The following is a 26,617-nucleotide window of genomic DNA, read 5'->3' on the forward strand; positions in this document are numbered from 1 at the left end:
AAGGAACCTGGGAAACCGAATTAGAAAGTCATCAGGAAGTTTCTGGTGGGCACAGACTTAGAGGGAAGAATGTTCCAGTGGGGCTCTAGAGAAGCCTTGCTTCTCTTGTAATTAGAATATTTCCTGTACCTTTTTCTTTCACATTTGGTTCTCAACTAGGATTTCTTGGAACTACTTAATAAACACTGATAATTTTTTTGTAATCCAACTTCCCTTTCATGGACCCTATGCCAGCGATTGTGTAGCTCACCTGTCCTTCAGACACCGCAGGCTGTAGATAACCCAGTCTGTTTTTGTGCAGCTTTCTTTTGTTACATGGCAGTCTACCCATTCGCAAACCACTTCTCACATGTTATTTTTGTGGATGGCTCATCTCATTCATTTTATTCTGCAGAGTTTTACTCTCAAAGAGTGATGCTAAGCTTTGGCAGCACCTTACTGTGGCCTCCTTATATTTACTGTACGGCAGTGGTCCCCAGTCTTTTTGGCACCAGGGACTAGTTTCATGGAAGACAATTTCCATGGACCATGGGGGTGGGGAGAATGGTTTTGAGATGATTCAAGCATGTTACATTTATTGTGCACTTTATTTCTATTATTACATTGTAATATATAAAGAAATAATTTTACAACTCATCATAATGTAGAATCACTCGACAGTCCCAACTGGAGGTGATGGGAGACAGTGACAGATCATCAGGCATTAGATTCTCATAAGGAATGCACAACCTAGATCCCTCATGGGCAGATGTGCAGTTCACAGTAGGATTTGCACTCCTATCCTATGAGAACCTAATGTTGCTGCTGATCTGACAGGAGGCGGAGCTCAGAGGGTAATGCAAGTGATGGGGAATGGCTATAAATATAGACGAAGCTTTGCTTGCTTGCCTGCCACTCATCTCCTGCTGTGTGGCCTGGTTCCTAACAGGCCAGGGACCGGTATTGGTCCGTGGCCCTGGGGTTGGGGACTCCTGCTGTAGAGGATACCAAAAATATATATTAATGTTTATATTAGTATCACTCTACTTGAAAAGAATAGGAGGCTGGGAGTTTGGAAAGACTGACTTAGTTTCAACTTCATATCAGAATTAGTGTTGTTGAAAGAGACATGGGGTTGGGAAAAGAATTGTTTTATGCCTGTGTGTGTGCAAAGGAAGCACATTTTTGTTGCATGTTTTGGAAAGATGGTTATGTGTGGTTTCAGTTGGATAAAATTGTTTTTGTCTCACAAGGACCCTTTGTAAGCAATAATTATTTGAGAAAATTTCCTCCAAGGAGCTTTCGTAATAACATCATATTCATTTTTTAGTAAAGATGTCATGGGCAAATTTCAGAATGTCTAAGGGTCAGTGTCTTGAGACCCTGGGCAGGATTTTAAAATTCAGAAGTGTTCTGTAATCCTCTTAAAATCTATACTATCATTTTTACGGATAATATGTCATACAAACTCCTTTTGGCTTGGAACAGATGTAATAGAGGCTCATTATACACAGTGATATCCCAAAGACTGATGAACAATGTAAATGACTGAAACATGTCAATAATGTGGAAAATGAAAAAAATGCCTGCATTTTTACTGTCAGCTGCTCAAGCAGCACATAAGGGCTTGTATCCATTTGGCAAATGTTTTGAATTAACTTGGAATGTGAGTATTCTTTTTACATTTTTCTTTGTAAATAATTCATGCATTCTGAATTTATAGTACTTTGATCCATAAGCTCGGGGGCTTCTTCATACGACGAAGGCTCGATGAAACACCAGATGGACGGAAAGATGTTCTCTACAGAGCTTTGCTCCATGGGGTATGTGTGAGCTCTAATTATCCTTAGGGCCGTTGTGTTGGTTATCACGGTGGAAGGAAAAAGGACTCTTTTGAGTTGAGATTTTTTAAACACTACTCTGAGAAATTTGAGTGATTATATCTCGAGTTTGTTAATTTTTTGTTGTTATTGTTGTTATTACCAAAATATAGCATTGGAGGAGCTGCTTTATTAGTGTGAATAAGATACTTTGTCAGTAGTCAAGTTACAGTTTTTTCTGTTTTGCTTTTAAAGATTTAATTTTTCTGAGCTCATTCTAAGTTGAGTGGTCTTGAATTCGTGTTTTACTTTCTTCTTATATCCCAGCATATAGTTGAATTACTTCGACAGCAGCAATTCTTGGAGATCTTCCTGGAAGGCACACGTTCTAGGAGTGGAAAAACCTCCTGTGCTCGGGCGGGACTTTTGTCAGTTGTGGTAGATACTCTATCTACCAATGTCATCCCAGACATCTTGATAATACCTGTTGGAATCTCCTATGATCGTATTATCGAAGGTCACTACAATGGCGAACAACTGGTAAGGATACCTACACAAAAGTCGTCTTTGCTTATCAAGTCTTTTAGACTTAACTTTTAGAATTTAGATTTGCTTTTAGAATTAACTAAGAATTTTTTTTCGGTACTCCCTGTGTTTAAAGCACTGTATGAAATGTGATTGGATGGGCACGGTGAGTAGCTTTGATGCCCTATCTTTAACTTGATTGGTAGTGCTTATGTGGTGTTTTCCTGAGCTTGGCAGAAGTGACCTGGTTAGATTTATCAGTGACGACCTTGGTCATGGGATTGGAAAGTGGGAGAAGACTTGCCACCACGTTGCAATCTCTGCTGTGGAAGGTTGTCTGTGGTTTGTTCTCCCCAGGGCTTAATGAATATGTGCATATTTTAAATTGGGCGTGAAGAACTTGTGAGGTCATGGTGGCAAAAACACCTACAGATTGAGAAGTAGCAATGACTTTTTCAGTACACCTTTTTATTGAAGTGTAATAGTTACAAAACAGTATATAAATCATAAGCATGTAGCTTGAATTATCACAAAGTGAATACATCTATGCAACTAGCACCCAGATCAAGGAACAATATTACCAGGACCTTTGAAACCCTCCTCGTACTTCTCCTGTCATCATCCCCTCAAGGTTAATCATTAATTTCATTTCTTATAGACTGGATTAGTTTTGCATATTTTTGCACTTACGTAAATCGGATAATATGTGGTCTGTACGCATCTGGTTTCCTTTGCTTAAGCAGGTGTTTGTGAGATTCATCCACATTGTTGCATGTAGTCTATTCCTTCTCATAGCTGTGTAGTATTCCAGTGTATGAGTATACCATAATTTATTCTACTGTTAACAAAATGTTTGGCTGTAATTATTCTTGTATATTTTTTCTCGATGACCAAATACATTCATTTTGTTGGGTATGCACCTAGGAGAAGAACTGATGGGTCTTAAAAAATATGTATTTTCAGCTTTAGTAGGTACTGCCAACCACTGTATCAGAATGGTTTTACCAGCTTACCACTCCAGTCAGCCGTTAGAGTTCAAGAGGAATTTAGTTTTGTTCTTATTTATTGTGGAAATTTTTGGTGAGGTACTTATTTCAAGCTTATGGCTCCAGACGTGTCAGAAATTCAAGGACATCTGACAATCAGAGGCTTTAGAAATTAAGTGATAGGCTTACAAATTAAGTGATGTGATCTGTATGACACTCTTCTCCTTGTGTTCTGTGAATCTGTCCTTGATGTATACCCTACTCATCCTGACTGTGTCTCCAAGTTCATATCTGAGTCTGTGTCCATTACATGTCCTGCCATTGTGCCTTATATGTAATAGATACTAGGTGTTTACTGAGTGAATACTCAGTTCAAAGGCCACTGTGAGGCTGGATTTGCAATTACTTGCCTAATATTAGACATTTAGACTCTGGTGATCATCAGACCTCAGATAAATGACCTCTTCGATGTTTTATTCTTATTTAAGAACTACAGAACAGTTTTCCAGGCTATGTCATATTTTTCCTTCATTAGTATGCAATTGTATTTTTGTGAATTGTGTGAACATGATACTAAATGAAATAGTATTAAATGTTTTGTTTTTCATTGACTGAATTCCATCTGCCAATGACATGATTACATCTTTGAGCATCTTTGAATACTAAACATTTTCTGACAGGCCGCAGTTAATGACTGCTTCCTTTCCTTCTTCATTCATTGTTCTTTTTCAAGATGAACTTACAGTTTCCATAAAACAAGTTATTCTGTGGATAATAGAATGTTTGTGTATGTGTTGGCTTTATTTCTCACCATGTTATTATCACTATTGGAATTTAGGGCAAGCCGAAGAAGAATGAGAGCCTGTGGAGTATAGCAAGAGGTGTTATTAGAATGTTACGAAAAAACTATGGTTGTGTCCGAGTGGATTTTGCACAGCCGTTTTCCTTAAAGGTGAGTGTCTGTTGAAATGAAACCGTGTTGAAGCATCGACCTGGAGTCAGGAGGCTCCAGTGCTGAATCTAATAGCACCTCTCTGTGTGACTTGGGGCTGCAGTTTGCTCTCCTGTAAAATGAGGACTATGAGAAAGGTGGTGTTGCCTAAATTTTTCCACAAAATTTGCCTATTGACAAAGAAGAGTGAGTATCTGTTTTTGGGAGATATCAGGCTCAATATTTATTGCTATTATTATTATTTTTTAATTCATGACCATCTAAGGGGAACAAAAAACACGTAGAAGGAATAAGTTCTAGTATTTGATAGTACAGTAGGGAAATTTTAGTTAATAGTAATTTATTGTATATTTCAAAATGAAAGAGAAGAATTATAATATTCCCAACACACACAAAAAAGGTAAGTGTTTGAGGTGATGGTCATCCCAATTACCCCGATTTTATCATTACACATTGTATATAGGTATCAAAATATTGCATATACCCCAAAATATGTACAACTATTATATATCAATTAAAAAACCCCAAAAGCCAAAAAAAATTTTGAGATGGATGAATGAATAAATGAGTAAATAATTGTAAAAAAATAAAAATTCATGTGAATCTTGCATGTGCCTTTATAATATGTATTTATATCTTATGTTTTAAAATTGCCTTTAGGGGAAATTTTTCCAAACACCTCCCCTAAAAGCTGCGTAACTTTTTTTTTTTTTTTTTTTTTTTTTTAGATGGAGTTTCATGCTCTTGTCACCCAGGCTGGAGTGCAGTGGCGCAATCTCAACTCACTGCAACCTCTGCCCATTAGGTTCAAGCAATTATCCTGCTTAAGTCTCCTAAGTAGCTGGGATTGCAGGTGCCCGCTACCACACCTGGCTAATTTTTGTATTTTTAGTAGAGACAGGGTTTCACCATGTTGGCCAGGCTGGTCTCAAACTTCTGACCTCAGGTGATCATCCCACCTCGGCCTCCCAAAGTGCTGGGATTACAGGTGTGAGCCACTTTGCGCAGCCAAAGCTGGGCAAATTTGACAGGATGATGCTATGTCTTATTGTGTAGAATCCAGTACCACACATCCTAAGGGATAGTGCCATCCTCATTGAAAGTCTGGGACTGGCAGGTCCCTGAGGCCCTTGCTGTTTTAAATTCTTAAGATACTCAAATTGTAAAGGAGAAGGAGAAGAATGGATACCGAAGTAGGGAGCCCAGGGATAAGGAGCAGAAGGTCCCGCCTCTCCTTTTATTCTACTTCCTGGCTTAACTTTAAGAGAGTCCAGCTGCTGTGGTAGATGCTTGCTGGCCTTGAATGCTTTGATCTTTTAGAACCTCATCATTTCTTTTCTTTTTCTTTATTTTTTAAATGGTCATGTAGCTCCTCTGTCTTGTTATGATTTGCTTTTAGATTGAGGTTCTTTTGAAAATAATGTGGTTCTTGGGTTGCCAGATTTTTTAAAGTATAATTATGTCTATCATCACTATTAATGACATTAAGAATGTCAATTTTATGACGATGTGTGAGAAAAGTTAAAAATTTCTTTTAATTTTAAAATGATTTTGTTTAAGCATCCTATTCTTTGTGTCTTCAGTTCTTAAGTTCTGCTTCATGCTTAGCAACAATCTGTGAATCATTCTGGACTTCTGAAGACAGTCTAGGATATAGAAAGTATTTCCCATGCTCTATAGCATGGCTTATTTCATACACAACTGCCTTTTAACCTTTGGAAGATGAAATTACATTTTATATGTTGATGTGAAAGTGAGGGTAAATGATCATGTTGTATTTTTTTTCTCCAGGAATATTTAGAAAGCCAAAGTCAGAAACCGGTGTCTGCTCCACTTTCTCTGGAGCAAGCGTTGTTACCAGCTATACTTCCTTCAAGGTAAAATTTGTAGAGCTATCAAACATCTGTTATTTCTTGTATTGCATAGATTAACCTTATTAAAAATGTGCACATTCTTATTTTCACTTCTTTACTCAAGTAACTTTTCTCTTGGTCCAATAAGGAATATTGAGATGACATGTTTTCATATTAGTTTGGAAGTTTTTAATTATTTGCTTATAAAAGCTTTTTGACTGTGTGAATTATATAGGAGTTCTTATTTGATTTATGCTTTTTGAATACTTGAACTGAGTTTTTGTGGTAGTAGGTTATGCATATTGTATGTAAGTGAACCATAGAAAAGGATTTTGCTGTTTGAATTTTTCAGAATTCAAATTGAATTTTAACTTGGATAAATTGAATATGAAGCCTTTCCTTTCATATGTGGAAGTGTTGAATTTTCAGAAATGTTTTAGAATCTGGCATCTTGCTTTATGTATTCTTTCCGCCAGTGGTTTTGGAAGTGATGTACCAACAGACTATTTAGTCATAACTAAATAACAATTTTTGGCCAGGTCATAATATAGTCTATTATGTAGGAGAATAACCCATAGAAATAATCTATGTGTGGTTTAAATTTAAAATATATAGTAATTTAAAGTATCTAATTCATTTAAAGATCAGTTCCACATAGTTTGCCTTGTAAAAGAGTGTGGTTGTGGGTTGATTTTTGAAACACTTTTTAGACCCAATGATGCTGCTGATGAAGGTAGAGACACATCCATTAATGAGTCCAGAAATGCAACAGATGAATTCCTACGAAGGAGGTTGATTGCAAATCTGGCTGAGCATATTCTATTCAGTAAGTAGAATACCAGACTCTTTAATTCTACAATTTAGATTCATCATGGTGTGGTGCAAACTATACAGGTTTTGAAATCTGCTGAGGTTAGTTTCCACTTCTATTAATTCACAGGTGGTGATAGGTAAGTTATTAGAAAGAAGGTGATACCATGGGGATTTGAGGTAATTGGAGTTAAACATCTTATACAGTGTCTGGTAATTGTAGGTGTTCGTGTGGTAGTTGTTGTGCTTTTTAAAGATAGTTATTATTAAAATGATTTGTTGCCTCTGTTGCTCATTAATGTGTTTTATTTGAACTGCTTGAACTAATTTGTGGTACAACGTCTAGATTTATAGTTGCATGTCCATTTCTGCTTTGACCCCGTAGAGTTTTTATAATGCAGCAAATATGAGTGGCCTTGTATAAAGCTTTGCCTTAGCCGTGGAGAATACAAAAGGAATAATTAATGGTTCTGAACTCAACGAGCTTATGTTCTCGTCAGTGGGATAGTTATACACAAATAATTAAAGTGAACCTGGAGAGGAGTGTGAATTCACTGCAGGATCAGTCTTCTTTAAGTTCCAAGTTGTACAATTGTGTACTGTTGTGGAGGCTGCTTTAAAATCCCAAGGCAGCACGATGGTTCTTTGCTGCTCAGCCCAGTGGTGATTTCTTTCTTGCTGCTCTCTGGGTCAGGACACTGATGATACTCTCAGCGCCTCCTGCCAATGCTACTGGGGAGGCCTCCCTCCCTCACCTGGCTCCTCCCATTCTGGAGGCTCCTATTCCTGCTTGACTTTGGGTCAGAGGATTCTTTCTCAAGCACGTTTGATTGTGTCTCTCTCCGGCTTAAAATCTGGATACGAAAAATAATACTTATTGTCGAAAAGTTGGAAAATAAAGATGAAATAGATAGCGAAAACCCACTACCCGAATAACCATGGGTGTTGCTGTGTAGTCTCTAAAAATATTTTTTACAGTTTTGTATTGTGCAGCTTTCCATTTATAACACATATATTCATATTTAAAAATTCTTTATAAATATTTTAATAGCTATACATATAGTACTGAGTACTTTTTTTTTAAACACTGGAGACAACTTCAATTACAAGTAGTGAATGAAGTGTTCATAAATGTATTGTCACCTTAGAAAACTCACAAATGTTATTGTGATTTCAGATTATCATTCCATGGGTGTTCTCAGATTTGATTTATATAATTATAATTTTATGCAAATTCACTGTAGGGGTGTGCACTGCAGTCATTCTCAAATGTGTTTCTGTGCCCTTCCTTCTTACGTCTGGGTCAGGTTGAAAGAGGAAATACAAATATATTGAGCACCCATTACTGTGGCTCCTGTGCCGGGCCAATCATTTTATTCTCACATAGTCTAATGAGCTAGTAGTATTTTCATTTTACCAGTGAGGAAAGTGAGGCCAGGAATTCAAGTAATTTGCCCCAAGTCATGAAGTTAGTTAGTGAGTTAATTAGGATTTTAGCCCAGATTTTTCTGACTTCAAGTCAGCTGTTATCCTTTTACTACACCTTCATTTTAACATGGTGAATACCAGCAAGAAGAGTGAAGTGGAGTTGTAGTTATAATAGACTAGGTGGGAGCAAGTCAAGGAATATGGAAATGGGAGATCCTGTAGAACTCAAACAGGCTTGTACTTTGGGTCTTGATATTTCAATAAAAGTGTCTCTTTGTCATTCAGTAACTAAATTCCATTGGCCTGGATTGAATTTGGACCTGTCTTAGCCTGTTGTATGATGAACAGTGATCTCTAATGACGTTCCATTATACCAGAACACTGTAATATTATAACTTCCTTTTGGTAAATCACACTTACGGGAAATGTGATAGATGACTTTTACAGTTTTAAATACTCTTGCTTAAAATTTAGGTATTTCAAAAAAGTTCAGCTATATTTGTAAAAAGTGCAACTAAAAAAAGCTTTGTGTTTGCCTTCCAGCTGCTAGCAAGTCCTGTGCCATTATGTCCACACACATTGTGGCTTGCCTACTCCTCTACAGACACAGGCAGGTATGTCTGCAATGTCACCTGCAGTTAAGTAGGAAGCATTAGGATGTTTTGTTAGCTGCTCAGGTACATATTCAGGGGCAAATTTGGCCCACTCATGGCTAGTACCATGAGGTAAACAGTAACATAAGCTGAGGACCCTGCCCAAAGGAGCTTATCAACTTGGTGGAGGAAGAATCTACATTTAAAAACAAAACAAAACAGACTGCTTAATATATGTAGTACAAAGCTATTGCTTGATTAATACTGTTAATGTAAATAAGATCTATTTCATTAACATGTGGTATGTATTCTGATAGCAAATGCTTTCCAAACAAATTGATTGACATTTTAGAACCCACCGTTTATCCTCCCAAAATACATTTGTCTAAACTTTATGATGGAAGAGACCACATCAGTCTTGTTCAGTCATGTTCTCAACACCAAACACAGTGCCAATATATATAGGCACCAAGTAAATATTTGTCAGATAAATATTTAAAATGAAGGAAATCTTGCTAAAAAATAAGCACTCCTTACTTGCAGATGGCTTTTTTTCTCTCTCTTGTGATCTTATGTGTGCATATCATGTGTCATGGCTAGAGTGTTCACTAGTGTGTGTAATACCTTGACATTCCTGGAGGACCAGCTTTTTAAGCAGTTTTCTGACTCGCTCTGCATTGGTGTTCTGGCCCTACTTCTCTCTGTGCTAGCAGTGAGCTGCAGGAAAGCCAAGGCAAGAAGAAAGTCTTGGAGTGTTGACCTCCCAACTTTTTGGAAAGTAGGTTTTCCACTGTCATGATACCATTTCTGTCTCTTTCTTTAGGGAATTGATCTCTCCACATTGGTGGAAGACTTCTTTGTGATGAAAGAGGAAGTCCTGGCTCGTGATTTTGACCTGGGGTTCTCAGGAAATTCAGAAGATGTAGTAATGCATGCCATACAGCTGCTGGGAAATTGCGTCACAATCACCCACACTAGCAGGAACGATGAGTTTTTTATCACCCCCAGCACAACTGTCCCAGCAGTCTTTGAACTCAACTTCTACAGCAATGGGGTACTTCATGTCTTTATCATGGAGGCCATCATAGGTATGTCAGTCCTTGAAATATTTTCAGTAATTTTCATGGAAAATAAAAAAGCCTAAAACACACAGTGGTATCTGCTTTAATTTGGGTGATAGCCCCTTGCTTGAGGGAATGTGGCTGTAATTTTAGTTTTCAAATGAAAATGTAATCTCCTGTTATATCACTGTTTATAACTACAATGAGTAATTACTGAATTACCATTTGTATAATATTACCCTTATTTCTCAGGAGAGGTAGAGTGTCTTGCAATCCAGGAGCTGAAAATCTAACTGAGATGAGACATATACAGGGCAGCAAAGTGAGTGGAGGGCCTCATTTGTGATTAAGAGAAAAGAGAAGAAGGAGAGAAGAGGGGGCTCATGTGTTTGGAGAAGGGTTTTGATGCAGTTGGGATCATATGGAATCATAAGCATTTAATCTTGTGGGATTTACTTAAGTTTCTAGAAATACAGGCCATTATTTTTGATGTATTAATCTCTTAAGGTTATTTGAGCCAGTTGAAGTTTTTCTTGGAGACTTTGAGCTGGCAACTTCATTGTTGCTTTTCTTTTCTTAGCTTGCAGCCTTTATGCAGTTCTGAACAGGAGGGGATTAGGGGGGCCCACTGGCACCCCACCTAACCTGATCAGCCAGGAGCAGCTGGTGCGGAAGGCGGCCAGCCTGTGCTACCTTCTCTCCAATGAGGGCACCATCTCACTGGTGAGTGAAGACTCTTCAGTGTTGCCTGGTCTCTTTTCTTGAGCGTTTTCGTGAAAACATAACCCCCGTATTTTTCTGTTAGAGAATGTTTGGCCCATTTTTGATACTTTATATTCCACTCCTGGATTTCAGTGACCACCAAACCAATATGTCATTTACTATCTTGGTTTGCTCTCTGGGTCACTGCTCCACTGAATCTGTCATGCAGTATGAGCCATGATAGGGCAGATTGCTCAATGTTCTCAGGCAGTCACATCCAAAGCTAGTGAGCACATATTGTGTGTGAGCCAATGGGTCAGTGGTTTGTAAATAATTAACGCACCCACCTGTAGATGATGGAACCACAGATGGTAAGAGTCAGAAGCAGCCTTAAAAATCATCTGCTCGGCCAGATGCTGTGACTCATGCCTGTAATCCCAGCACTTACGGAGGCTGAGGTGGGCAGATCATGAAGTCAGGAGATCGAGACCATCCTGGCTAATGTGGAGAGACCCTGACTCTACTAAAAATACAAAAAAAGTTAGCTGGGTGTAGTAGCATGCGTGTGTAGTCCCAGCTACTTTGGAGGCTGAGGCAGGAGGATCGCTTGAACCTGGGAGGTGAAGATTGCAGTAAGCCAAGATTGCGCCACTGTTCTCCAGTCTGAGAGACAGAGCGAGACTCCATCTCAAAAAAAAAAAAAAAATCTGCTCAACCCCTCTCAGTTTACAAACAAGGAAAACAAAGCCCAGCAGTACTAATGAGCATTTATATTATATACCCAAACACTTAGGCATTTATCATGAGACATATGTATTTAGCAGTAGATTTCCTTCTTCTCAAAATCGTCAACATGTAGAATTCATATTTTATTTGAATTCTGATATTTTCTTTTGTATGAATGTGTCTTGAGATGTTGATGAGATAAGGGCATGTGTTAGGAGTACCGCCCCTCCATGCCGTGCTTTGGGTGAGGTGTCCTGGTGGTCCTGTTGGGGAATCTGTTTTGCATGAACTGTGGGTGGTGGGATGGGAGGGACGAGGGTGGATAAGACTCGAAGATTGACTTTGTCTTTTCTCTGGTTTTTGTTTACTTATTCCAGTGTTGTGTTTCCTCAATCACCATGTTTGTGTACGGTATTTATTATAACTATTGCAAAAAAACGGTCTTAGAAAGTAAAAGAAGTAGGTGGTGGGGGGCTGATAAGCAGTCTTCAGGGGGTTTGCCACATTGTGGGTGTGGGGAGAGAATTGAGCTCAGGAGTACCCCTTGCAGGTGGTGCAGTGTTGGGTGCTCTGCCAGTGAAGTGACAGAGGTCTCTTCTTGGGCTTTGTCCATGGCCATGTGTGTATCAAGACGGTGGGCACTGGGAATCACAGGACTTGCTCAGTGGGGTGACGGAGGTAACAGAATGGAAGGCTTTGGCAGCTACCTTATACCATGTTTTCTGCCTTTAAAAAAAGAAGTATAAAATGGTGGCATTTACATCTAAATGACTTTTCTTTTCAGCCCTGCCAGACATTTTACCAAGTGTGCCATGAAACAGTAGGGAAGTTTATCCAGTATGGCATTCTTACAGTGGCAGAGGTAAGAGGAAGAGCTTTCCTTTATTTGTCTGTATGAAGTTACTTGCTCTTCATTCCCTTTTCTACCACTTATTTAAACCAATAATTGGCCGGGCGCAGTGGCATGCGCCTGTAATCCCAGCACCTTGGGAGGCGAAAGTGGGTGGATCACCTGAGGTCAGGAGTTCGAGACCAGCCTGGCCAACATGGCAAAACCCCGTCTTTCCTAAAAATACAAAAATTAGCTGGGCATGGTGGCACGCGCCTGCAATCCCAGCTATTTGGGAGGCTGAGGCACGAGAATTGCTTGAATCGGAGAGGTGGAGGTTTCAGTGAGCCAAGATCGTGTCACTGCACTCCAGCCTGGGCGACAGAGTGAGACTCAGTCTCATAAATAAATAAATAAACAAATCAATAATTACATTTGGTATACAGTCATGTTCAGATGTAGAGAAGAGAAAAATAAGAATGGGGAGAATAAGTGTCCTTTGGATTATTTAATATTTTGGTTCCTATTTGTAAGTTGTGTTATCTAAAACATATCCTGACTTGATTCCGTGACATCCAGAAGTTTGTATGCTAAGTTGAGATGTTACACCTATCAGTATGCTTGTAGCTTGCACATCTGCAGTTTTCATTTTTGAGATTCTATCTTAATTTTGGTAGATTTAGTGTAGAGGGGATGGCCTGGAAAAGTAGATATCAATTTAGAATATGTGGGGGTACTTTTATTTGATCTTTCTGGTAGCTCTCCCCTCCCACCCGCCCTTTCTTTTGTCCCCTGCTGTCTCCCAACTGAGTTTGAGTTTGGAAGGGAAGTGGATTGACGTTATGAATGGCTAAACAGAGAAGAGCCAGGAAGGGTCAGAGAAGAGGACCGCCTTGTCCTGGCTCCACTGGGCAGTTGTTTGTGTGCCAGTGCATATTTATTTACTATCCATCATCTCCTTGGCCTAGCACGATGACCAGGAAGATATCAGTCCTAGTCTTGCTGAGCAGCAGTGGGACAAGAAGCTTCCTGAACCTTTGTCTTGGAGAAGTGATGAAGAAGATGAAGACAGTGACTTTGGGGAGGAACAGCGAGATTGCTACCTGAAGGTACTTTGGTGAAGAATTCTGGTGGATATTACAGGGATATGTTGAGGTTTATGTTGCAATGAGATCAGCTGGAGCCCTGGTGATGTCTTCATATCTAAAGAACTCCCCAACTCGCTCTGGTGCCTTCTGTGTGGTAAAGACACTCAAACTGTTTGAGTTGAATTAATACCTTAAATTATTCGGTTTAAGTAGAAAAGGAAAGGAGAGTCTGAAAAGTCAGGAAGATGAATGTCATAGGTGAGACTTTCACCATCCTTTTATGAAATATACAGGTGTATACCTGTTTATCTACACCTGCACCCCCTCATGAGGCAGCAGTTTTGCTATTGAGCTGCCATTGGCCTGGTTGCTCTTTTTGAGTCACTCTTGCTGTCCCTCCCAAAATTTCATATATTGAGCTCTTTGCTGTCAGTTAAAACAAATAGCATTATAGGAGAAAATTTAGATTAAGAAAAAGTCCCTGATTTAGAAAAATCAATTTTGTCTAATTTATAATTTTAGAACTTAGTAATAATGACCCATCTTTTCTGAATACTCTAAGTGGATTACTCTTTTTTGACATTTAGAAATTGTCTTCTTTTTCACTTGGGTAGTACTAGTGTAGTTTTAAGATTGGGCATTGATCTTGCTTTCACACTCCAGAGGGGCTTCACTGAACCCGTGTGTTTTGGGTAGGTACAGTGAGAGCCTCTCGGCCATAAAGCACCCCCGTCACGGTGGCCATCATTCCCCACATTGCTGGACTGTGGGCAAAGGCCATTTAGGGGAGGCAGGGAATAGGTGCTGAAGAAGGAATGAGATGATCTTAATGGTCTCCCATTGGTTGTTTTGCAGACTTGAGTGACTGTTGAGCCCAGGCTTCAAACTGTGGAAGGCCTAGTCTTAGGAGCAGCTATTTTCAGTGATGATAGCATATCATAATTATAAAGCACTGCCATGGTACTTTCAGGTGGCTGTTCAATGAACACAAGCCTCATACTATGCGGGGCAGTGAATGTTATACCTTGATGTAAAATGACGAAGTTGATGGGTGCAGCAGGACCAACATGGCATTGCAGCATATGTACAAACCGCATCGCTATAATACGTAAATCTCTACAACTTAAAGTATAATAATAATAACAAATAAAAAAAGTGAATGACTACCATAGCACGTAAGGTTTGAAAGCCGCATAAGCCCGCAGATTCTCTGCATGAAGGCTGGGCAGTAGGGTCCGGCTTTGTAGTGCGCTGATGTGAGTGGCCATCTTCTCACGTTACTGGCTCTCCAGAGAAAGTCCTCTGTCCTCTTGCCTTGTGTCTCTTGTCCCTTCCTCACGACTTCATCTCCTGCTTTTGCACACTCAGGTGAGCCAATCCAAGGAGCACCAGCAGTTTATCACCTTCTTACAGAGACTCCTTGGGCCTTTGCTGGAGGCATACAGCTCTGCCGCCATCTTTGTTCACAACTTTAGCGGTCCTGTTCCAGAACCTGAATATCTGCAAAAGTTGCACAAATACCTGGTGACCAGAACAGAAAGAAATGTTGCCGTATATGGTATGTTGAGTCACTATTTGTTCTTTTAAAAATTTTTTTTTGATTACAGAAATTTGCTAATTGTAGAAAATTGGAAAAATGCAAACTTATCCTGACCTCTAACACCGTAGAGTATTACTATTATCTTCTTTGCTATGTTATATAAGTTGAATGATGCAGTTATACACTCTTATGTCTGGCTTTTTTCACGTAACATTATTTTTGAGATTCATACATGTTGCATATAGTTTGTTCCTTTGTTCTTGTTGTGTAATGTTCCCTTGTATAAATATTTACCACATTTTATTCATTCTGCTGTTGAAGGATATTTGGGTTGTTTTCAGTTCACAACTGCTTTGAACAGTGTTGCTGTGAGCATGTTTGAATATGTCTTTGGTGAACATCTGTGCCCCTATATACAGCATATATATGGGAACAGAATTGCCTGGTTGTAGGCTCTAGATATATTCGGCTTTAGTAGATACCGCCAAACAGTTTCCAGTACCTGCTTGTACTCCCACAACAGTGTGTGTTTCACTTGCTGCACATCTTGGCCAGCGCTCCGTCTTGTTTGTTGTAGGAGATATGATTGGGGTGGGAGTAGTATTTCATACAGTTGTAGTTTGGAGCTGAAACTACTTTGAATCACTTTTCAGAGCCAGAAGGAATCTAATCTAATCACCTCATTTTATAGTTGAGGAAAATACCGAAGGTCACACTGCTAGTTAGTGGGTGATCTCGGGATCAGAAATCTTGTTTCATAACCTCGAGGCCTGTGCTTTCTCTGGTTCCACTGATGTACAGTCATCTGCGTACCACTGGGTAGCTTAAAGAATGTTTATACGCTGTCTCATTTGATTCTCACAACAATCTTGGACAATGGATGTTTTAGGTATTTCTATTTCCCTCCATTCTCCCCATTTCTCTCTCTACACCCTCTTTTCTTTCCCCCTCCCTTTCTTGTTTACCTCAACATAGGCCAAAGTAGGTTTAAACAAAGTAGGTGTAACAGCAAGTCAGCTGAGAACTCATAGGTTGTCAGTGGTGGAAGTGGGGCCCCACCCTTGTCTGCTGACTTGCCCTCATTCTCTTCCGAGCTCCCCATACTTTCTTACTGTGGCTATTGGGATTGTCATGATTTGTTGGGCCTAACCATTTGACAGGGTTTTATTCTCTCTCTTCAGCTGAGAGTGCCACATACTGTCTTGTGAAGAATGCTGTGAAAATGTTTAAGGATATTGGGGTAGGTGTCCACCATTTATGGTATAAAAGCTAAAAGCTATCTTAACTTCTGTTCTCTTTAGATCGAGTCTGTTTGAGCTACCTTTGTGGTGGGGTGAACCCTGAGAGAAGCAGTTTCTGCTGGCTTAATGATACAGGCGTTTTTGGGAATGGAGCATGTAGGATGGGTTGGGCTATGTTGAAGGTGAAACCCATCAGTGTAGATTTATTTGAATGCTCTGGAATTTTACTGGTTTCACATTTATTCCCAAACTGCTATATATAACTGGTATCAATATGTTTCAAGGTGCTACAGGTTGAGTATCCCTTATCTAAAATGTTGGGACCAGAAATGTTTTGGATTTCAGATTTTTTTGGATTTTGGAATACGTGCCTTAGACTTACAGGTTGAGCGTCTCTAATCCGAAACCCAGAATGCTCTAATGAGCATGTCTTTTGAACGTCATGCTGGCGTTCAAAATGTTTCAGATTTTGGGGTACTTCAGATTTTTGACTTTGGGATTAGGACCACAATCTTGGCTCTTAATTATTCCACATGATTTTTAGTTACTTTCTTGTATTTTTACAAGTATTTCTAGAAGTATCCTCAGGTGTCCTTTACCTTCATAATTGATGGAGAATGTGAGTTCCATAGAGATACTAGTGGCCTTTTGTGAGGGACTGTTTGTGACTTTATTCTAAGTCATTTTAGAGTACAGTTATATTGGTTGAAATTTTAGAATATAGTTATGTTGGTTGAACTCCATCAAAAGAAAAGAAAAGAAAAGAAAAGAAAACCTTGCTTGCATTGGAAACTCCCACCTCATACACACACACATGCATACATTTACTTAAAGCCAGGATATGGTTTTGTGTGCCTTTACTGCCTTCTGAGGTCTAGGAAACCACAGGTCAGGTTGGTGATAGAAATTTTTTTTTATTTTTTATTTTTTGCCTTTAATTTAATCTAAACTTTTTCTTTAGGTTTTCAAGGAGACCAAACAAAAGAGAGTGTCTGTTTTAGAACTGAGCAGCACTTTTCTACCTCAATGCAACCGGCAAAAACTTCTAGAATATATTCTGAGTTTTGTGGTGCTGTAGGTAACGTGTGGCACCGCTGGCAAATGAAGGTCATGAGATGAGTCCCTTGTAGGTACCAGCTTCTGGCTCGAGAGTTGAAGGTGCCGTCGCAAGGTCAGGCCTGCCCTGTCCCGCAGTGATCTCCTGGAAGACAAGTGCCTTCTCCCTCCATGGATCTGTGATCTTCCCAGCTCTGCATCCACACAGCAGCCTGCAGATAACACTTGGGGGGACCTCAGCCTCTATTCGCAACTCACAATCCGTAGACTACAAGATGAAATCTCAATACATTATTTTGGAGTTTATTAAAGATTGACATTTTAAGTACAACTTTTAAGGACTAATTACTGTGATGGACACAGAAATGTAGCTGTGTTCTAGAACTGAATCTTATATGGTATACTTAGTGCTATTGGGTAATTTGTTGGTATATTATCTGGTTAATGGTTAATGCTTCCTTTAAAAATAATTGAGTCATCCATTCACTCTTTTTCAGTTTTATCTTTGTCAATAGTAGCTACATTTTTAATGGGAGCACCTTTTATCCCAAGTGCTTTATAAATGAATGGACTGATATATATCACACCCAGGTATCACTGTGCTGTCCTTTGCAGTCAGATATAGAAAATGTTTTTAAGAGGTATGTGAAAACAGACAGTATTAGTTTAGGTCGGGAACTGAGATATTGTAATCAAATAGTTAACATCAGGAAGTTAATTTGGCTGGCAAAATTCTAGGGAAACCTGGCCAGAAAACTGGTGTTGAAGGCTTTTGCTCATATAAAAAAGTGCCATTGAGTTTTAAATGACCAGCAAATATTTAGAACCCTTCCTGTTTTATGTCTGTACCCCGTCTACCCCTCAGGTAATACCTGCTTCTCACGGGTACAGCTGTTTCTTGGAAATCCTCCAACCAAATAGCAACTTTCCTAACTTGATTAGCTTGAGCTGACAGACTCTGTTAGAATACAGTGCTCTGGCCACAACTGATGAGGGCTTTCTGTACTGCACACAGATTGTGTACTGCACCCCAGTCCAGGTGACTGGTGCCCACTTGAGTTGTGCCGTGCACAACCTGTCCAGTATATGCATGTGGTGGCCCTACTGACTGGTAATGGTTAGAGGCATTTGTGAATTTTTAGCTTTGAGGAAAAACCATGACTTTTAACAAATTTTTATGGGTTATATGCCTAAACCATTATGCCACATAGTGGTAAATAATTATGAAAAATGGTCTGTTCATAATTGGTAGGTGCCTTTTGTGAACAGGGAGCATAATTATTAGTTTATTATGGTAATTATGGTGATTTCTTAAATATCATGTAATGTTAAAACATTTTCTAACAGTTTACTGTTGCTTATCTCTAAGATATTATGGAATTAAGAATTTTTCCAGATGAGTGTTACATAGTTTCTCTGAATTTAGTATAAAAATACTGAGAATTAAGTTTGTACTTCTATAAGCTTGGATTTTAAACACTAATAGTATCTCATGAGTAACGTGTGTTTTGGGAGAGGGAGGGATGCTGATTGATATTTCACATTGTATGAAGTATCATGTTTGAAACTGGTAGCAATAATGCTATGCTGTTGTGATCCCTCTCAAGTTCTGCATTTAAAATATATTTTTTCTTTATAGGAATTGAGGTACTGTTAAGTCATTGTCAGTTGTAGTAGCTCTGATGTTGAATGAGATAATCACGTTTTAGCATTCCATTTTACTGACTAGGGTAGAAGAACACTTTTCTTGGCTACATTTGGAGGATACCCAGGGAGTCTTGGGTTTTCCTTATGTGGGGAATCAAACATTTCACTAGTCTCTTTTTTTCATCCTTTAAATTGTAGATTAAGGATTACTCAAGCTCACCATTATTCAAGGTTGGGACTCACTTCCCAGTGGATACTTTGCCCTGCTGCAAAGAGCTGCTGCTTCGCCAGCCTAAGCAGAGAAAATATGGCTTCTCTTGCATTATTTTCCCTTTTGGTTGGTTTGTTTTCTAGAAGTTTGATCAGATGCTTTGAGGAATGCAATGTATGATTTGCTAGCTCTCTTACCACTGAAGTCACTGTGAGGATAAATATGCATGCATTTTGTAATTAACTGGTGCTTTGAAAATCTTTTTTAAGGGAGAAAAATCTCAACCAAAGTTATGCTCATCCAGACAAGCTGACCTTTGAGTTAATTTCAGCACAACTCATTCTTCAGTGCCTCATGACCGAAAAACAAAAAACAAAAAAGAAAGCATCTTCACAATAAAGCTTCCAGATAGCACCGTTTTGCTAAAAGATACGTTCTCATTGTTTTCCAACAGTGATGGCTTCCATGTAAGGTTAAACAAACTAGGTGCTTGTAAATAATTTTATTACAGTTTACTCTATTGCATTTCTATAACATGAAATGCATGCCCTTCAGGGGAAGACTGTGAGTCAAGTTTAAAAAAAATATATTAAGCAATATGCAACTGCTCTCTGTTTTTAAAAATGAGAATGTCCTAAGTGATTCAGAAGAGAGGAAGGAATTTATATACTCTTAAAATTGCATGAAAAACAAGGCAAAAACTAGTGTGAAATGTGTAGAACTGTTAACTGAGACGGCATTGAGTCTTTCTTCTGAAATCTGTTAAATCTCACAAAGTCATGAGGGTATATGGAGAAAATATTTCTGGGATTACAATGAATGTAAGCCCAGACTGTGGAATTTCCAGTAACCTGGACCGGGAAAAGCATTTCCCATAGTACTCCATGTAATATGAGTGCTCTGTGAGATGTTCATAAGTGTTTTATAGAAATGGTGTTGCTGGGAACTAAGTTTGCACATGGAGACTTACAATGCACTTTAGCGCAGTAAGGGCTTGGCATCTGGCAGTGAAAAACTGTTCAACCCAGCATTGCCCAAACTATTTTGCCATCAGGACCTTTTTCTCCTTTGGGATACCTGTGAACCTCTCACTACTGTCCTGTGGAGAACATTTTGGGAAACACTGCTAGATAGTTCTTTAAGGAGACAAAACGGTAATGAACACATGGCACTGGGGCAGAATTCACATGCATTTTGTAACATCCAGTTTGGCATGGAATAGATGTGTATTTCCTCCCCTAAAGAAAATAAGCACAGAAAATTATATTGTAGGTGATCGGAGCTCTTTCCTTTGATAGAAAGAACAGCCCCAATGATCCTGGCTTTTTCACTGAACATATCAGAATACATGGATGAATTGGGGTTAATAAGGTTTTCATTCAGATGTAGAAGAAAGTATTGTACAATTGAATGCAGATTTTTATCCACAGACAGTTGTAGTGTTTAGACGTGACAGGACCTATCGTTGAGGTTTATAAGACTTACTATGGGCTGTAAACCTATTTTTTAAAACTCTTTTTAGAAACCTGAGACTTGTCATCTGGCATTTTAGTTTAATACAAACTAATGATTGCATTTGAAAGAGATTCTTGACCTTATTTCTGAACATCTAAAGCTCTGAAATGTCTTGATGGAAGGTATTAAACTATTTGCCTGTTGTATAAAGAAATGTTAAGACTGTTGTGAAAAGAATTACTGTAAGGTACTGTGAAATGACTGTGATTTTTGTGAGCGAAACATACTTGGAAATACTGAATTGATTTTTATGCTTGTTAATGTATTGCAAGAAACACAGAAAATGTAGTTTTGTTTTAATAAACCAAAAAATGAACATATTCTTGATGTGTTGGATTTGTATTTAAGACAGTTTCCTACATAATTCACTATACGAACAATCAGTCTTTTCTGACTTTATATAGCAACTTATTAAAATGCTTAACGATACCTTACATAAATGTATGAACCTACAGTACATGCTTTTATTATTGACCCACAGCTTTCCAAATTTGATCAAGCATTTGGAGATGTAGGTCTGCTTCTTAGCTGTTGCTCTCCTTTTATTTAGTAAATATTCATATTCTAGAGAGATTCTTTGGGTTTTTGTAAATATTTCTTTAAGCTTGGCGCTTTTTGTTATATTTTTACATACTTAAGTTTATAAAAATGTTTTCTCCACTAGTTTATCACAGTTGCTCGAACAATGTTAGTTTACTTTTTTGACAAGAAAATTATTTCTTTTATCAGAGCACAGATTTTGTGGATTCTTTGAAAGTTCTCAAATACGGCCTGATATCCAGAGTGTTCCTTCTGGGAACAGTGGTAAACGTGTGCCTGCTGATGACGTCCATGTCCTTTGGATGCATGATGTGGCTGTGAAACTGACTGACGCCCAAGACCATCCCATCCGTTCTCCAGCCAGCCTCTCTCCCTAAACTTTCTACTTGAACCCTTCTGATTTCCTTTGTGATGTTGCTGTGACTGTGCCCTTACTCTGGCACATTCATTCTTTGCATTAGCACTCTCTTGCTGCTGCCAAAGGTTACCTTCCTTTTATTGTAGCTAAATTCTAACTTTTACAGCCACTAGGTAAGTGGATGTTAATTTTGAAGTCTCATCTCTTGTTTAGTCTACACTCTAATTGTAGTCCTATTATTTTCCTTTTTAAGCTCTTGCTGTCTTCTACACACCTAGCGAGTAAAATTCCAACATACCTCCTTGACATGTGCAAGGGCACTCGTGGTGTTGACACCCCCACCTGGCTTCTCTTGCCCCTTCAGTTTCCATGGCCCTGTTGTCTCCTGTCTACCATCACGACTCCGTTCTTCTCCAACTCCTTGCCTCCCATCCCTTACCAGATGGTCCTGGTGGTGTTTCGTGGTCCTCTGATTTGAAAAAAAATTTTTTTCAATATAATCTGGAATTTGCTATTTTTATGTGAAAGCATCTAATTTTTACACGATGGTCCGACAACATGTATGGATCAAGTAAATTGCATTTCCAGGCCATTTCTGTCTTGGCAACTGCCAGTTCGTATCTTTTGGCCTAGGAAAAAGGGGGATGAAAGGATGAGTTTCTAGGTGCCCCTTCCAGGAGGAGCTAGTAGGCAATCCCCAGGGGCGAGAAAGCTGACCTTGGTCACCTGACTTAGGCAGGACTAGAGCTTGAGGCAAGTATCTGATGAAGACCGGTGATGTTTAACTAGGCAATGAGAACATCTGGGTCAGCCTTTGACATCTGACTCACTCCTGTGCCCATGTCAAAGAAAGTGTATATCAAAACGAGCTAGCATTTGCTGCTGGCAATGGGCTACCTATGACAGGTGATTAGAGTAAATGATTGGACAAATGCAATTTCTAGCCCTCTGAGAAAACGTCTTGCCTCTTTTGTCTTGCAGGTTGGTGGACAATCAGAAAGGAAAGAACACAAGTGGACACACCCTCAACTACCTGCTGAAAGTTCCCAACCTACATGGCCGAGATACATCACACAGGACTTAGTAGAAGTGAGGTGACTCCCTCAGGCAAGAGCAGAGGTAGCATGCCTGAGTGTGCTTTTCACCTTGTTCCTTACTTCCTTACTGGTGGGCTAATCCTATGTCCATACCCTCCTTTTTCTTTGTAATTATTAATGCCCTCTTTGACTCTTAGAAGAGTCTAGGTGTGCATAATAGACTATATTGTTGCGTATCCCTGGGCTATGCCGCTGCTAGTGACAAAGAATCCGGCTGGAATTGAGAAAGAGGCTACCTTTAGAATATATATTCAGGTTGTTATCACCTGAGAATTTTAACAGTCTTTGAGTTTACTTGTAAGGAAATGTTTATGCACTATAAAACGTCTAACTTCTGCTGCTTGAACCAATCTTGGCACTTGTTGGGGAGAGCTCAGAAATAGCCCAATTGTCCCCAAGTAATCTCTCTTGGAGACAGAATCCCACAAAGCCCATTTCTTCTCCTACTTTTGGAGGGTTTGAGGCCCAATTTGCCTGCTTTATTATTTCCCCATTGTTGAAATGGTGGGCAAACATCCTGCTTCTATTACACGATGCTAGGTGTGCGTGGTAGTGAAGAGAGCGCTGACTCCCTTCACCTAACGAGGGAAAAGTAGAACAGTGTGGGGTCCACAGTGAGGATTTTAAGGAGCCATGGAATACGGTGGCTCTGTCTAGACCAGTGATTGTCAAGTGTGGTTACCAGACAAGCAGCATCAGTATCACCTGGGCAATTTGTTGGAAATGCAAGTACTTTGAGCCCCAACCCAGAGACCAGCAATATGTATTTTAACAAGTCCTCAGGTGATTGTGATACACATGAAGTTTGAGCACCCTTGCTCTAGACACTTTACCTTGGCAAAATCTGGCATTTCACAGTTCTACACAGTATACTCCGGAAGTAAAAACGAGAGAGACGGCATGGGTGATAAACGCCCTTTTAAAATGGCTTTTCCTCCAGGACGTATTAAAGTGATCTAGTAAACGGGACAGAACTGGGCTTTCGGGTAACCGTGCTTAAATCCTCCATGTACCTGGAGATGTTCTACAACGGGAAATGGCTGCCTCGAACCTTGTCACTGCCTAGCCATCTCTGTAGATGCTGGCGTAGCTCCTGTGCAGTTGGGTGACTTACACCACAAAGTTTGGCATCGAGGTGCTTCTCAGCCCTCAGTCTATGAAAAGGAGGCTTGCCCGAATTGAATTCTGTGTATGAGCTTTACACAGTCCTTTAAACTGATCCCTTGGTCAGTAAACCTAGGACTGAGAGCTGGCTTGCTTGTGCGCGTGCAGACTCTGAGCTGGTCACATCACTTCTGTGGACATGGTGGTTCTCCATATGGCACAGGGGCAAATGCACAGTGGATGTTTGAAGATGAAATTAGGTTTAATGAAGGCGGAAGTGTTTTGTAGGCTGGCAAGTGTGAAGCCACTGTGTGTGTTTTGTATGCTTTCATGTGATGGCCAGTCAGGTGTGGCCACAGAAGAGACACAATTTATTGCTACAACCTGCCTCACAGGTTGTAGAGGCAGGAGGCATGGGACACACCACACAGGGCCACATGGGAAAGACACGGGTGGTCAGGAGGCAGAAGACAGGAGCGAGGGGCGGGGCTTAGGTCAGAGCCTTTATTGATGCTTCTGAGGGAAGGGCAGGGCAGAGCAGGGTGAACTGTTTAGGACTGACAATTGAATAGTCTGGATAATTTCATTAGGCTCTAAACTATAGGAGTGGTCCCTAGTTTGCTGGTATCAGTCCCTGGGATGAGTTAGGTAGAGGAATACTGCTTACGAGGGTATATGGGCCAGATTGAGAAGGCATGACTCTGGATTAATTAGTGTGTATATCAAAGTAGGCTCCTGGCTGAGTCCTTTGCTATCTCTAAGAATTGGCTAGTGCCAGGAGGGGCAGTCTCTCCCTAGCCAGACAGTCTTTTTAAGATGTCAAAGAATCATAGGACAGAAAGTTTAGCCCTGAGGAAGCTTATGGGTCCTTCAGAGGGAAATTAAGGATATTGTGCCTCCCAAGTTTTACAGAAGAGAAAATTACCAGTGCTCACACAGTAAGTTGATAGAATCTAGACCAGAAGCAACATTGTTTGACACAGTCCAGTCAACACCAGCCAAATGGAACATGGACAAGTCAGTAAAATGACCCAGTTTTCCTGCACCAAAGTCGAACCATGCATGTGTTTGATGTGAAGCTTGGCAAATGGCATAATGATGTGGACTGGACGGAAGTTAATTGGCTCCAGCAAAACAGTGTGGCAAACATATCTAGGACTGACTTGTGCTTCTATTGTTAGGCACCGGGCTAAGCACTTTGTATGTATCATCTCAGTCCTCTGAGGGTGGGTACTGTGAGCCCCATCCTACCAGCGATGAAACTGAAACTCAGGGGTGAAGTAGTTTGCTGAAGACTGGTCAGACGGAGTTCACATTTCTCTTGATCATTGTGACGTGCTTCTTTCTGGAGTTTGCAAACCCAAGGAACCTTCATCTAGGAGCAGTTGACAAAAGCACAGGAAAAGCAGTGCTTGGGAAAACATCCTTAGGATGGGGGAAGAGAGTGAGCAAAGGGCTTCACAGAAGCTCTCTTAGACTGTTCTTCCACAGAGTTGAGCAGGAGGAGCGTCTTTGAGGTTGAAAATAGCCAGAATATGCTACTGCTTATTACAAATCTGTTATGGCACAGAGCCACACTCAGCAACTTAGCATAGGGTAGTATTTTTATTGTATGCTCCAGAAACCATGCTGATCATGGTCCTAAACAACCCTGATAGTAACCTGAATGTGAGCAATTTCTCAGGGTCATCGTGTTGGCAAGTGGTTGGCTGGTTTTCCAACTTGATCTTCAACATTGTGTTTTACAAATGCTCAGTGGAATCACTTAGCATCCCTGGTGGGTCCATGTCTGGAAGAGAGAACAACTAACTTTGAAACAGAATCTGGAGATGGCACTTATTTGGGAAGTGGTTTGAGCACAAAGCGAGCTTTCGTCAGGTTCACTTTGAAGTCTCCCACTGTGTTCACTGGGTTGGAAAACTCACTTGTCTGTTGTGGCTGAGGGAACAGGTTCCACCCTGTCCTCCCTCACTGTGCAGGCTGTGGTCCTGGCCCCCTCCCTCTGCAGTCAGGAGAGACCTCTCCCCTCCAAGACACCGAATGGATCACTTCCAAACCTGCAGTCCCGGGACAGTAACGATATTAACAGGGCCAAAGCTACTTAATGCTTTACGGCTCTAAACTACAAGCTGCTTTTTCGTTTGTTTGTTTGTTTTTAGACAAAGTGTCTTTCTGCCTCCGGGTCAGGATTTTTTTGTTGTTATTTTTGAGATGGAGTCTTGCTCTGTTGCCAGGCTGGAGTGCAGTGGCCCAATCTTGGCTCACTGCAACCTCCTCCTCCCGAGTTCAAGTGATTCTCCTGCCTCAGCTTCCTGAGTAGTTGGGCTTATAGGCACCCGCCACCATGCCCAGCTAATTTTTGTATTTTTAGTAGAGACGGGGTTTCACCATGTTGGCTAGGATGGTCTCGATCTCTTGACCTCGTGATCCAGCCACCCTGGCCTCCCAAAGTGCTGGGATTACAGGCGTGAGCCACCACACCCAGCCAGGAATTTTTGTACAATCTGTTTTGTAGGAGCCTTCTAGCTTCCTTAACATTCCCCCATAAAAGTTCCCTCTCACTGCAGACACAAGCAGGAAATTAAATTTGGAGAGTATATCTAAAATGGGCAATGGAACACAATCATTGTTTCTGGTCAGTATGAAACCTAAGTTTTGTTGGCAACAACCTTGCATTTAGTTCTTTCTCTTCGTGACAATTCATTGCTCTTCTTTATTCTAATCTTTTGAACCAGGAGGGTCAGCTGAAATGGTGTGCCTGTGCTTGCTGTTTTAATTCAGTTTTATTAAAGATAACATCTTGTCAGCGCCCAGAAAATAATTTTACATAATGGTGAAATGTAGAGATTGAAAGAATAACTGTCAGGCATTTGGGTCTCATGGCACTGTGAGGGGCTAGGACTTGGTAGATACTGAATATGGAGTTACTGTAGCCAGGCCAGGCATACAGAGACAG

General features: G+C 40.1%; 1 protein-coding gene across 6 annotated transcripts in view; it reads left to right on the forward strand.

Moving 5' to 3' along the window:
• GPAM (glycerol-3-phosphate acyltransferase, mitochondrial) overlaps positions 1 to 20,882 on the forward strand; it is a 63,625-nt gene extending 42,743 nt beyond the window's left edge. For all 6 annotated transcript variants that reach the window (XM_021943656.2, XM_017944312.3, XM_021943655.2 and 3 more), the window contains 13 exons: positions 1,703 to 1,802; positions 2,127 to 2,339; positions 4,149 to 4,262; positions 6,054 to 6,139; positions 6,826 to 6,941; positions 8,897 to 8,967; positions 9,770 to 10,034; positions 10,588 to 10,730; positions 12,220 to 12,297; positions 13,233 to 13,373; positions 14,721 to 14,910; positions 16,074 to 16,132; positions 17,095 to 20,882. In XM_021943656.2, coding sequence (XP_021799348.2) covers positions 1,703 to 1,802; positions 2,127 to 2,339; positions 4,149 to 4,262; positions 6,054 to 6,139; positions 6,826 to 6,941; positions 8,897 to 8,967; positions 9,770 to 10,034; positions 10,588 to 10,730; positions 12,220 to 12,297; positions 13,233 to 13,373; positions 14,721 to 14,910; positions 16,074 to 16,132; positions 17,095 to 17,211 — 1,693 coding nt within the window. In that variant the 3' untranslated portion in view covers positions 17,212 to 20,882. The remainder of the gene's footprint in view (positions 1 to 1,702; positions 1,803 to 2,126; positions 2,340 to 4,148; positions 4,263 to 6,053; positions 6,140 to 6,825; positions 6,942 to 8,896; positions 8,968 to 9,769; positions 10,035 to 10,587; positions 10,731 to 12,219; positions 12,298 to 13,232; positions 13,374 to 14,720; positions 14,911 to 16,073; positions 16,133 to 17,094) is intronic.
• Positions 20,883 to 26,617: the final 5,735 nt, after the last annotated feature.

The sequence above is a fragment of the Papio anubis genome, chromosome 11, assembly GCF_008728515.1.
Source record: "Papio anubis isolate 15944 chromosome 11, Panubis1.0, whole genome shotgun sequence".
Taxonomy (NCBI): Eukaryota; Metazoa; Chordata; class Mammalia; order Primates; family Cercopithecidae; genus Papio; species Papio anubis.